Source organism: Harpia harpyja, chromosome 3 (genome assembly GCF_026419915.1).
Source record: "Harpia harpyja isolate bHarHar1 chromosome 3, bHarHar1 primary haplotype, whole genome shotgun sequence".
In the NCBI taxonomy this organism is placed as follows: domain Eukaryota; kingdom Metazoa; phylum Chordata; class Aves; order Accipitriformes; family Accipitridae; genus Harpia; species Harpia harpyja.
Window position 1 is genome coordinate 69,458,241 of NC_068942.1, and position 12,484 is coordinate 69,470,724.

Genomic DNA, 12,484 nt, shown 5'->3' on the forward strand with positions numbered 1-12,484 from the left:
GATAATTTTTGTTTTGTTAAGTACTGTCAGTAGTTTTGGACAACGGATTTGATTACTGCACATCTCTATTCACTAGCTCTCCTTGTGTTTATTTTTACTAAAATAATCTGAAAATTATTCTTCTTGTGAAATTTAGGGGACACCCCCCCCCCGCTGATTACTGATTTTTGAGTACAGTTTGTTTACATTTGGTGCTCTTTTATGCCCACCTTGAAGAGGGCTGTACTTTTTCCATGATGGAAAGCTACAAATGATCAGACCTGCAATGTTAACTTTTTATCAGAATGAAGATACTTAATCTAAATACATACTATGACTCAGTTGTACAGACTGTTGTTTGTGCCCAGGCGTAATTTGTTATTCTTCCTAGCTGAAGCATATCTGCAAATATCGAGGCCACATTCATTGCCCGTTGTCATCAGTGCAGACACTGGATTTAAGATGAAGCTCCAATAGCCCAGTATCATTTACCTTGTTTTACTGCCTGACCGATGACAGAGACAATATAAAAGATAAGTTTCTGCTGCAGCTGAAATTACTAATGGGAGTTTAGCAACTTCAGCAAGGATGGAGCAAGTATCAAGTCGTGCAAAACTAGCTGAGCATCCTGTTAAATGTTGTAAGGGATTATTGTAAAAGCTGCTACTTACCTACTGTAGGACATGTAAAAAGTGGAAGGAGTAGGAATGCTCTACTGCTGTTACAGGATAGAGCTTCCCTGTGTGTCTGCTCCACAGTGTGTTACATGGTAATGAAAGATGTGGTGAGTTGACATGACAAACTGCTGACCATACCCATTCTACCTTCAGGGGTCCTTCTGCAAGTCGAAGTTTCCCTATGTCCGTAAGCCAACTATTATTTCCAACCTGTCCTATTCCGAGAAGCGCAAATATCAGAAACAAGTGTAGAAACAAGGCCAGGCATTCTTCATCTCAGTGTTAACCTAGTCTCTAGTCCTCTTATAACCTCAACAAATGCCATCCTAGTGCATCGTTCTTCCCTCAGCAGTAGAGCTCACCAGCTTTTGCAGCCATCCTGCACAGCACAGCCTTCACTTTACTATTGTGGTTTGGGCCCTGACTTTTAATGGATGGTGTTGCCGTCTTGAGAAGTGCTTTCCCAATGAATAGCAAATGTTGTCAGTCTGGCAACCTGAACATCAGGCAGGCACATGCCTGTAATAAAAATGCAGTTAAATGTAATTTCTGATCATTTTTTGTCAGCTTCTTCCCCTCCAATCTCTTAAGCTGTTTTTACATGCCTTCCTTTCACTCTAGCATCCCTTAATGTCAGAAAACCTTTCCTTATCTTCACACCTGCTAGGCTGTACCTCACTCATCCATTTGCCTTTAAAAGGCTTATGATAAAAACAATTCCACTGGGTTATGGTGCCCACAACATGCTATAGAGGTGTCTCATGATGCAAGTATCATTATCTGCTCAGTAAAACATGATGTTTGAATTACGTTACTTCGTGGTGGAGAGCATTAAATAACAAAGGTTAGTACTAGAAATAAGCAAGTGCTAGTTTTTGAGCAAGAAGCTCCTAATCTCTCCTTGAGACTATGATAAAGTTGGTATTTCTTGTTTCAAATCGAAACCCCAGAAATTTGTATGGCCTCCCCATAAATTAGGAGCTATGAAAAATAATGTATGCAGTTCAAATGCCCCCTGCCTACAGCTGCTGTAACCACTTGTGATAATCTGTTTACTAAAGTCTAAGGAAAAACACAAGCTGAAAGTGAAAAGACATCTGCTGTGGAGCAATGTTGGGGGATAGCATATGCTTGGTGACATAAATATGAGAATGTTTTTCAGCTGGTACCCCAAGTGAGTTTATATTGATGCTTAGACCATTGCTAATGGCTCTTTAGATCAAGGCCATTGATTTGCTTTACCATTACAAAAGTTATGTGGGAAAGCTAAGTACACCTCTTAAAATCTGCAGTACAGAAGAGGATTTGAAAGTCTATACTTCTTAATTCTCAGCCTCTGGAGAAGACAGGAGATGTTAACCCTTGTCTGAGGCTACTCATGGGAGCAGTAACGTAACTGCTGCCGGAGCAGGTGTGGGTGCTGTGCCTGCTTCTGTGAGCATGGAGGTACCTTCTGCCTGCAGCAGGGAGATGCCCATGCTGGTGGCTGCAGTGAGGCTGCTGAGAAGATACGGTCTTTTGCACCATTGGCCGCCATGAAACAGCATGGAAATGTTTGTTTAATAAGGACTGTAAAATGTCCCAGGCACCCAGGACTCTTAAGTACTTTCATACTTTCAGGGGAACTTTTTCTGGCAAACTTTGATCATATTAAATAAATTTCCCATGATATCATAGCGCTCCATTTGTTATAAATGTGCTGATTTGCGGATGTGCAATTAGCTGACTCAAGCAAAAAAGCATTATAGATATCCTGTGTATGAAGTGGCAGTTTATTTCTCTCCATATGGTCTATAGCTTGTTCCGTGCTGCTTAACGTGGGGTCTGGGCTTACTGCCCATTGCTCATCATAGTTTATACAGAGGAAAATTGAAGGCAGCCACAGAGTTAATTCTTTGCAATACTGTTATTTCCTTAATGCAATACCTAAGCTGTTTGCATCAGCCAAAATAGACGGTCCTCTTGAAAGCAGGTGAGTCCTGACTGTTCCCTCTGCAGAGTGAGGGGGTGGAGATGAAATCATCTTCAGAAAGAGCACTGAATGAATTGAGAGTCAGGGGCTTCCCAGCAGGAAAAAATAAGGCTCCCCAAATCTTGCATATATCTCACCTCCTTTAAAAGATTTGGTATTTTTTTTTCCTGCCATATTCTTATTTATCGCTACTTGAATGGACCTATACCAAGTGTTAAGTCTTGTCTCTTTTAAGTCCATGGCAAAACTTCCTTGGACCTCAGCAGTGATGGGATTGCATCCTAAATTAATATTGTCAAGAAGATTCTGATTTATAAAATATGCTCAGGACAGGAACAATTGTTTTGCTGTCAAAGTGGCAATTAGCACCTTAGCTCATTGCACGTTTCTAACTCTTGTAATACTGAAATATGTTCTACTCTCCAGTATCTCTCCTGCTCCTTTAAAATGAGGGAAAAGCATGAAAAAAGTGATTTGAGAGAGAAATAGCATATATTAACGTACAGGGTTAAACTTTCTGAGGGCAAGGAATTTTTTTTGTCTCATCAGCATGTTTAGCAGTTGCAAATCTCAGTGTATGAGGAAATGTCTTATGTTCAAAGACTATTAACAGCTGTGAAATTAGTTTTGCAAATCTGAATATATAACTGCATATTTTATATGCTGTTATGTAGCATTTGTGCATATATTCATAACATTATCTTGTGGCTTATGAAATTTGAGTGTACAGTTTCAGTGTGAACTTTCAGACTTCTTAATCATGAGGTCATTAAACGAAAGACATTGCCATATGCAAATTTTGAATTTTGTGCAATATAATAAGATGCCTTTGGGGAGTAACACGGAATTAAAAACAGTAGATATACATGTATAAAAAGTTATTTGGAAGGTGTGAAATATGTGCTTATTAAGAAAAAAATGTTTTAATCACGTCTGCCTTCAAATAGCTCTTAGGTGGTTACAGTTTTATTTTTGTATTGTGATTGTGATAGTCTTGGAGTATACACAACACATTCTACAGTGCATCTTTTCATTCTTAAAAATTAACTGGGTTTTGTATTTGGAGATGAGTCATTTTGAGGCAGGCACGCTCATCTTTCTGCGTTTAGTCTGCAGCTCTAAGGATTGAAAACGTATAACATTATTGTCTTATACAAATCATGTTTCATCTGGTCATGAAACTCTCCAAAAGAAAGCAAGTACAGTACTTGGATGTCTTTGGAACATGAAAGCCTAGTACATGGCCAGCAGACGTGGTGCTCGGAAACCTATGGGAATATTCACGAAACTGCAACTAAAGCCTTGCTTCTGTGTTCAGGAATCCTGATCTCACACAGATCTCAACACATGACTGAAATAATCTGTTTATCCAGCATATGTTCCTTTGTGAGGACTGGATAGAAATCAGTTACTGGGTCTTATGTGTCATTTGTCTCAGAGTGCGCTTTCCTTCTAAGTGCTCCCTTTCTAGTCCAGGGCCATGGAGGCATTTTAGCAATGCAAAGAGGTGATTAGAGGCACTTCTGCTGGAATGTATGCTGCTGTGCTTAATGAAATTAATTTGGCTTATGACGGGGGCACTGAGAGGCAGTGCTGGGCTTTGTCCCACTCACTGTCACTGTTCCCAGCGTGGCATTGGATATGTCAGTAGTGACCTGCTCTTTGCTGTGCTTTGGGCATGCACAGTGCTAGCAGGAGCTGGGGGGAGGCTGGGAGTTTTCAAGTGTGTTCAAAGGTATTTGTGTCCAGGAGAACCAAATCTTTAAAACCAGATTGTTCTAGCTGATATTATTGTGGCTGATATTTGTGTGCAAGGAGAATCATATCTGCTTGGTTTAGCAGGAAAACTATTCTGACAACTAAGTGCTGTCTCCTTCCCCCGTAATCAGTGACCATATCTATCCCAGACACATGAAATCAGAGAAATAAAAAGGCTGCTCAGATCTTTCCTTAGTCCATCTTCCCAAATGTCTCTGCCTAGAACAGTGGAGCCAGTGTGACTGATCTGGGCAGTTAGTGATTTGAGTCCATAGTTATTTGGAGATGCATTTTTCAGGTTATGTCCTTCTTTTCTAATACGTGCAGTAAAGTACTGTTTACACAGACAAACTCTACAATAATAGTCTAAGCAGTGTATGAGCTATACAGAGGAACTGCCAAAAGTCAAGTTTTAAATTCATGAAAAGCAGGATTTTTTGAATGAAACAAGGTAGTGCCCAAAATCACCCAGATCTCAAAGCAGAAAGGTGTAATATGAGGAAAATGCAGCCAAATTGAAATCCCAGAAAAGTGATAATGAAAGGTTCCATTAAACAGAAGAAAATACATTAAAAAACCACAACATGAAAAGCTTTGCTTAAATGTCAGTGGGAACTTTATTTCTCGTTGAGTTTTAAACTTCCCCCATCAGCTGAAAACCGAAACCCTTTAGTCATACAGAGATGTGCTGCAGAGCAATCAGAAGCTGCAGCTGAATGGGCAATGCACTAGCAACCGTGAGATCAACCAGATTTTGACACCCATGTTTTTACTAGGTGCCATTTCACCAATAATTTCTGCAGGTCTTTCAGTTGGACCATAAAAGTACTTTTTTATAACAGGAAAAACGGTGAGCATGAAAAGCACTCTGCTAATCTGCTCAGGTAGAGCGGCATTTGTAGCTCTTGCTCGCCGACAGAAACTGCGCTAAAGAGTTTATGTAGCTGGTGTGCCTTGCCAAATTCAGCCTATTTCTTACACTTCTCTCTTCTTGCTATCTTAAACATGGGTCTAAGGTTATTCACATGTAAGTTGCACTCTGAAACCACTGCAAGGACGTGAGGGATTGTGTGATCTCCTCAGGCCCGGTCTCCTCAGGGCTCTGCGGGTTTCGCGCTCATTAATGGAGACTTCAGAGCCTCTGGTGCTGACTCCCAGAGAAAGCCCACGTGCATGTGATGCGACATGCTGCCTCGTGGTAAAATCACAGGTCCTTGCTGTGTTTCCAGCAGGTGTTCAAGAGCTGAGCAGCTCTGCCATTTGTGGGGTGCTTTGGGAGGCTACCTGGGCACCATGGCTGCTCCAGCTCACATTCAGGCAGATGGGCAAAAGGGATCAAAGCAGGTGAGAACGATAAGGTTTTGTGCAATGGTTTACAGGAGGGAGGCAGTTCATTTTCATTGCACTTTAGGGAACTGGGTTCAGATTAGGTAACGCGTCTGTTCCTGGTTTGTGTAATGCCTGGGTGGGCACAACATGGCTCAGCAAAATGCTGAGTGACACACACAGTGACATATGAGTGGGTGCAAACCTTCCTATCCCCTTCCACACGCTGATCCTGCACTACCTTTCTGGGAACGCATCGTGGGGTGGCTCAAGTAATGTCATGGGAGGAGTATTTTCTTAAGCAATGTGTGTTAAAAAGTGATATTATGGTAAAGGATGTAAAGAGGGAGTGCTGGTGATGGTCAGAGGCAGGGAGAGGCAGTTGGGATCTCTGAACATCCAGTGGGTTTGTTCTGCAGTTGTTTGCATTTTGTATTATTTGCACTGTCCGTGTTTGTGTAATCACAGATAACAGGTGACGTATTTAGACATGTTAAGAGAACTTGTGAGCACGCTGACAAAAAAACACCAAAGCTATTTTCATGTGAAAATGAGATGAAAACCCCAGCTTTCACTACTTGCAGCCAGACCACAGCAGGGTCCATCCAGTTCTCCCCATCGTGTTTTCCCTCTGCTGTTAATCTGCTCATGCCATGATGCACTCATACCCTGAGCAAAGCTGGGAAGACTAGACAGTGTTTGCAGGTATTTACATCCATGTGTACAAATTTGTCAAACCAAGGGATGGAGAGAAAAGAAGAATTATCTGTCTCAAGGGCCTCTGAGAGGGAGCTCATCAAAACTGCTGCAGTTTTACCCCAGGAAAGGTAGCACCAAAGTATTAATCTGCTGTCCTGTTCTCCAAGACCTCCAGTCTTTTTGCTGCAATATTTTCAATTATTATTTCTAAAATTGCAAAGTTTCAATTTGTATTACTAGGCCATCTTGCTGCCATAGCCAAATGGCAATGCCCAGTTAAAGAAGCAGCAGAGCAGGCAAATGAGAGCCTGCAGAGATACGAAGGGAGGTGGAAGTGTTACTGCAGGGAAAAAACAACCTGCCTGTTAACAGGAACGTGGATGCATGCAAACACGTATGTAGGCAGCTCATGGCAGGGTGGAAACGAAGGCTCGTAGTCTTCCAGGGGTCTCTTGCAGGCACAGCACGGTCAAGGAGGCTTAGTTTTGCAAGGCACTCTAATTAAAAAAGAGATAGGATGGTACACAGAACTAATTGCCTGAAAGGCAACAGCAGATGGCACGTCTTCTACGGCAGAAGCCGTGAGATAAGGTATCCTCCTCCTTATGGCTATGATCTTCGGAGCAGTAACTTCAAGCCACATCCCGCATGCCGTTTGTGGGAGGCTTAGCACAGGGCGGGCAGGCATGCAGGGGAGAGGTGATGAAGTCCCATCTTTGCTGTCTCCAGGTACCAGCTGGCTGGGGGCCTGCCTGCTGCTGAGCCAAACGGGGGCTCTCCTGGCTGCTGGTGATGGAGGGAGGGCGTGCGCTGCTTACACACCCCTTGGAGCAAATTTTGTCTTGTTTTTTAAGTGTTGGAGATTTCTCCCATGTCCTATAAGCTACCTGATCGATTACCTCCTTCTGTGAAGATGTGTTTCTTAGTTTATGTATTTATAGTGATGCCCCAAGTAGGATGACAGGGTTGGAGAGCAACCAAAAAAAAAGCTTTTGCTTTGGTGGACCCCGAGTTAGCCAGGTGTAAGGCAGCTCCCGTCCAAAAGCTGTATTGCCATGGGAGGTGAGAGTCAGCGTGCAGTATCTTGGCACTGTGCCGCGCCAATTCAAGTTTTGGGCTGGAGCTGGCCCCTAGCCAAGGGGCAGGCAACACCAGGTTGGCGGCGAGGCGGGACGGGGGCCCTGGGTTTGGTTCTGTACCATGCAAACACCCATGCAATAAATGAATAATAGCAATTTTTTCTGGGTCTGAGGTTTGTTTGCTTTTGCTTTTTCTTGGACAGTGAACCCGTGCCTTGAGAAAATAAGCAAAATGGTTTTAATATCCATGCCACCAGTGAGGCAAAGGCAGTGCATCTAATCTTAATCTATATTGTTTGGACTTTTGTTCGGTAAATCAGCTGTAAGAAAGAATACATTTCTTCTTTGAAGTCCGTTCCCCGCCCCTGTGTACAAGTAAGTGTTACTTCCTGCCCTTCTACTCTCCCGGTAGCGCTTCCCTTTCCTGTTTTGGTTATAAGCCTTCATAGAGCCTCCTGGTTTGTCTGCCTGCCAAATTTGTCTTCTGCTCTGTAATCAGGTGAAATAGCCTATTTGGGTTTAAGCGCACGTGCTGGATTTGAGTGTATACTCCTGCAGGATTACCTGACCAGGTCTTCCTTGATGGCAGGCACGTAAGTATCTGGGGACTGTGCAGGATGGCAGGGAGTTTGTTGACCAGGGTTAATGTGACTGGATGGGACGGAGAGCATGTATTGTCATAAACGCAGAAGGTCTGGGTTTTGGTTATAGCCTCATAGGATAATTTATAATTGTGTAAAATGGTAATTAAGCTTTTGCAGCAACGCTGCATTAATGTGCATCCCCTGGCAGTGAGGGAGAGGCTGACTTGATGGAGCGAGCCTCCTTCATTCCTGGTCTGCCTCCGTCGGCTCCAGGGGAATTGTCACAGGTTTATTTGCATTTCTTTTGGGATTGAAGGGGAACCAAGGCAAAGCAACGCCAGCTTTAATGAAAGACCTTTATGTTGATTTCCTGTATTCACATATGAGTCTGCCTCTCCTGATTATTAGTTATGATTATCATCTTTCAAAGCCTTTGTTTAAGGTATTGTTCTCCTGAAATACAGATATGGCTGGCCCCTGAGTGAGAGCCCTCAGTCACGTATTTTCACTTGACAGTTCAGTTTGGGGTTTTGCATAATGCGTATTTTACAAGCTTAGTTACTTCTTCTTTTTATTTCTGTAATTTAAGGGTGAAGGGAAATAGTTTATATTAATAGCAACCTGATCTAGTCAAGCTGCTTTTTTACAGTTTTTGACTAATTGGGTTCATAGTGTTTCCCCAGGCCATTTACTTGATTTAGTTTTAGGAACTTCTAAACATTTACTTGACATTTATTTTTAGGAACTCCCAAAGTATATCTTCAAGGTGGCATGCAAAATCTGAAAGTGAACCACACTTCACTGCAGAAAGAAATGTTGCATGAATTAAAGCGTTAACGGAGCAATGGAGTTTCTCCATTATTAGACAGCAGTGACCGGACCTTGTTGGAGCAGGTGGAAGCTGAAGGGAAAGTTTCCTGGAGCACGACATGGCTCTGGGAGTCCAGCTGCCTGGCAGCGATGGCGCTTCTCTGAATCACTACACTTCCTCTGTGAAGTGCCGCTTGCAAAGCAGTTCTCTTAAAGCATTTTTGTAAGATGTTGAGTTGAGATACTGATGACTGGAGTTCCCCTTAGAATCATTTGAATTCTTACGCTTCAGTTTGCAAAACATACCAGAATAGTGATGGGTTAAAATTAACTCCGCCACGTAGTTTCAAAATCTCAGCAATGTAAACTAAGCAGATGTGCCAGCTTAGAAGGGCATCAATCTACAGTCACTCAGCTGGCCCTAAATCTCCACTGGTTGGCGGATATGCTATTTAAGTGCTGCGGTGGACACCGAAAGGTCAGGGCGCTCTCCTGACTTTCACTGGAGGTGCTGAGGACTGAGCTGTTCAGGACCGACAGTCAGGCCCAGGTGGACCATCTCTTCCACTGCATTATTGTTTTGCATACTTTATTTTTTATATTTCTACTCACTTCTCCCATGCTCAAGAGCACTGAGGGGTGACAGAAGGTTATGCAAGTTTCTCTGGTCATGCCAGGATTGCATGCATGTTCCCAAATTTAGCAACTCATCTCCCAAAGTCCTGGCTTAGTGTGAGACCTGGGTGCTTCATGAACTGTGTCTTTTTTTGGTTTCCAGCTGAAGTGTCTGCAATGGATGTCTGCAACAAATCCTGGACATGGCAATTCCCACTGGGTATGCCACTGTAATAAGGGAGGATTCAAAATGAATGTCTCATTGCTAGCAGTAAGACTAACTCTTAAATACTCTTCCTTGTGGAGGTGAACTGGTGTTCATCTTACTCTTGTTAATCCTGTAGGTACCAGTATTTCCATTTCCTGCTCTGTAAAATATGTATTTATCTTGCAGGTGTGTCATGACTTTATTTAACAGCATCAGTCTTTTTGAGAGCTGCTTATGAAGGAGGCTTTGTATTTGTACTATTTTCTTGTAATTATTTAATATTAAACTGTTCAGATGCTGGACTTTAACAGTGGAGAAAGGTGATGGCCACGCACCTGCAGCAGATGCTCAGTGCAGAAGGCTCATCTCCTGCTGGTGATGCAGCCAAAGCCCAGCACCAAAGGCAGGTCTTCAATGTGTATATGCAAGCTGAGCAGGAAACCAAAAAATAGCAGCTCCCCTGGGAACTGGGTTTCACTTCAGGCTGACTGGGGCAAGGGCAGCACTGTCGTGGAGGTCTCTCTGCAGAGGCAGGCGATCAGGAGTGAGTGCAAATTGAAGCCTTCTGACCACTGGGTCCATGGGTTGGTTTTTCAAGGGGTCCCAGGAAATGGGACTCAGAAAAGCAAATGGAGATAGTGGTTGTGGCATCTCCATATTATATATGAAACTGTGACTGGTATTTTCCTAAATGTCTGCTAGAAAATATTCAGGCATCTGCACGTCACTGAGGATTGAAAGCACCTGTCGGGATGTAAAGTCCCTATGGGTTTCCACTGTCCTTTAGTTTGATCAGTGGCTAAATGCTGTTGTTTCACTGTCAGGTTTTGCTGTGTTGCTGAGGAAATAAGTTCTTCAGTGGTCTGGGACAGAGGTGGGGTGAACGAAGGTGACGCCGACTGTCCCGTGCGTTTGGTTGCAGAGGGAAGTAGACTTTGAAGAAGGAGGTCCCAGAAGGAGTCACAAGCATGACTGACGTTGTGTTGGAGAAATGAGGCTCCTAACAAGAAAAGGGGTCACGAGCAAAGCTGGCAGTGAATCTCTGCTGGGAGGGCTGGAGAGCCACCGTCCTCCAGCAAGTTTTATCTGTAATGAGCACAGATCTCAGATATGATCTGTATGAGCCCAGATGACCTGACTGACTTGTGATCAGAGGGTCTCCCAGGTTTTTGTTTCTGTAAATCCAGTTGTCAGACAGAAATCTCCACCTTTTCCTGTAAAGATAACTATCGCAACACTTCCCTGCATCCCAGTCATTATTATATTTGTTGTAGTGAAACCAATTAAATTGTTTAGCAAATTAGTCTGTTAGGGTTTGCAATACACTTTAAATGCTGCAGGAACATGACTTGTAGCTTATTAATTTTGAGGTTAACACAGATACGTACCGCACAGACAACACATCTCCATATACAGTATTTTATATTTACATTAGCTGTTTAAGCTGACATTGAGAGAATTCTGTTGGCTTCATCAATCAGCATCAGCATCTATTTCTTGTATGTCAGGTTTAACCGCACAACTGTGACTTTCTGTAGGCAGACTCAGAGGACAAGTAGAGTGAGAAGCGTTAATTGGCTTGTGAGTTATCTCGCGTGTTCTGTGTGCTGAGGGTTTGTTCCCAGGTAGGACAAGCCTTGGGCGAAGTAGTATTAACAATTTCTGACACCAGTAAGGATGGTTAGGTTAAATACTTTCTTACTTAATGTAATACTTAAATACCAGCCCACCCTGGAGGGGTGACCTCTGGGTGGACTGGTGATGGACAGCGAGTCTGGGGTAAGGCTGGGATAACCCTGCACCACGGCAGGCTCTGCACGGGGCCGCTGGTCATAGGTGGGCTCAGTGACTCAGTACCACGTTCTGCAAAAGTTCTATTCATAAGAAGATACCTTGTAAGCAGAGAAAACAGGTCAATGAAGGACCAGTGCAGCTTGGCCTCTTGTCTTTTTCTCAGTCTGGGACAGGAGAGAAAAGCCTTGGAGACCCGCCAGAGCCTCTCTACCAAAGACTTGCTTCCAACCGTTATGGTTTACTCCCTTTTTCCTCTCAATTCTCTATGCCAAGTCTTTTGTGGTTCAGGTTCAAGCTTTTTGCTCAAATCCATGTGGATAACCCACTGGACTAGGCAGAGTGAAGCAGGAGGACTTTTCCCCAACCCATGGGTCCCCTGCTCCCAACCTCCACAGTAATTTCTGTCATATAGTTCCCCCCTGTGTTTCCTCCTCCTTTTTAATTACTTGCACTCAGCCATGTAATGTCAAGCAGCCCCATTAAGTCTTGTGATAATTCACAAAAACTACAGATATTTTCCCTAAGACTCCCTGTGTTATCTTTTCCACACTCCTTTGTGGCTCTTTTTCGGCTATGAGTCCTTGGTAATCATAAATTTACTAAAAGCCAGGAAGAAAGGACCGCATTTTTCAAGTTCTGCACAGACGGAAGAGGAGAGACATTTCTGGATGAGGCCGCCTTCATTGCAGCACTGTCTCGAAGTGCAGCCTCAATGCTACCCCCAGATGCTTTCCCGAATTCAGTAGTCTCTGTACCTTAACTGGTACCTTTAAGCTTGACGTGACTCATTTGAGGCTGGAAGTGCTGCTGACACCGTAGCTAGCAAAGCACAGAGGATACAGCAAACCTGTGTGGCCAGCCCAAGCATGCCACACAGCCCAGGTGCCGTGCTTGGCTGTCCACTTTCACTGGGGCTGGGCAAGAAGGGTCAAAGCTGACCCTTTCAGGAAGGGTTAACTCCAAATTAGCTAATCTGCTAATTT

The 12,484-nt window shown here is 43.5% G+C and overlaps 1 protein-coding gene across 10 annotated transcripts in view; it reads left to right on the forward strand.

Moving 5' to 3' along the window:
- The window catches only part of EVL (Enah/Vasp-like), a 159,892-nt gene that overhangs the window by 64,859 nt on the left and 82,549 nt on the right, over positions 1-12,484 (forward strand). The window contains exon 1 of one of the 10 annotated variants that reach the window (XM_052783147.1): positions 7,911-8,083. The exons of the other annotated variants lie outside the window; for them this stretch is intronic. Within the exon in view, the coding sequence (XP_052639107.1) occupies positions 8,073-8,083 (11 nt within the window). The 5' untranslated portion in view covers positions 7,911-8,072. Of the gene's footprint in view, positions 1-7,910; positions 8,084-12,484 lie in introns of those variants that run through there. 10 annotated transcript variants of the gene reach the window in all.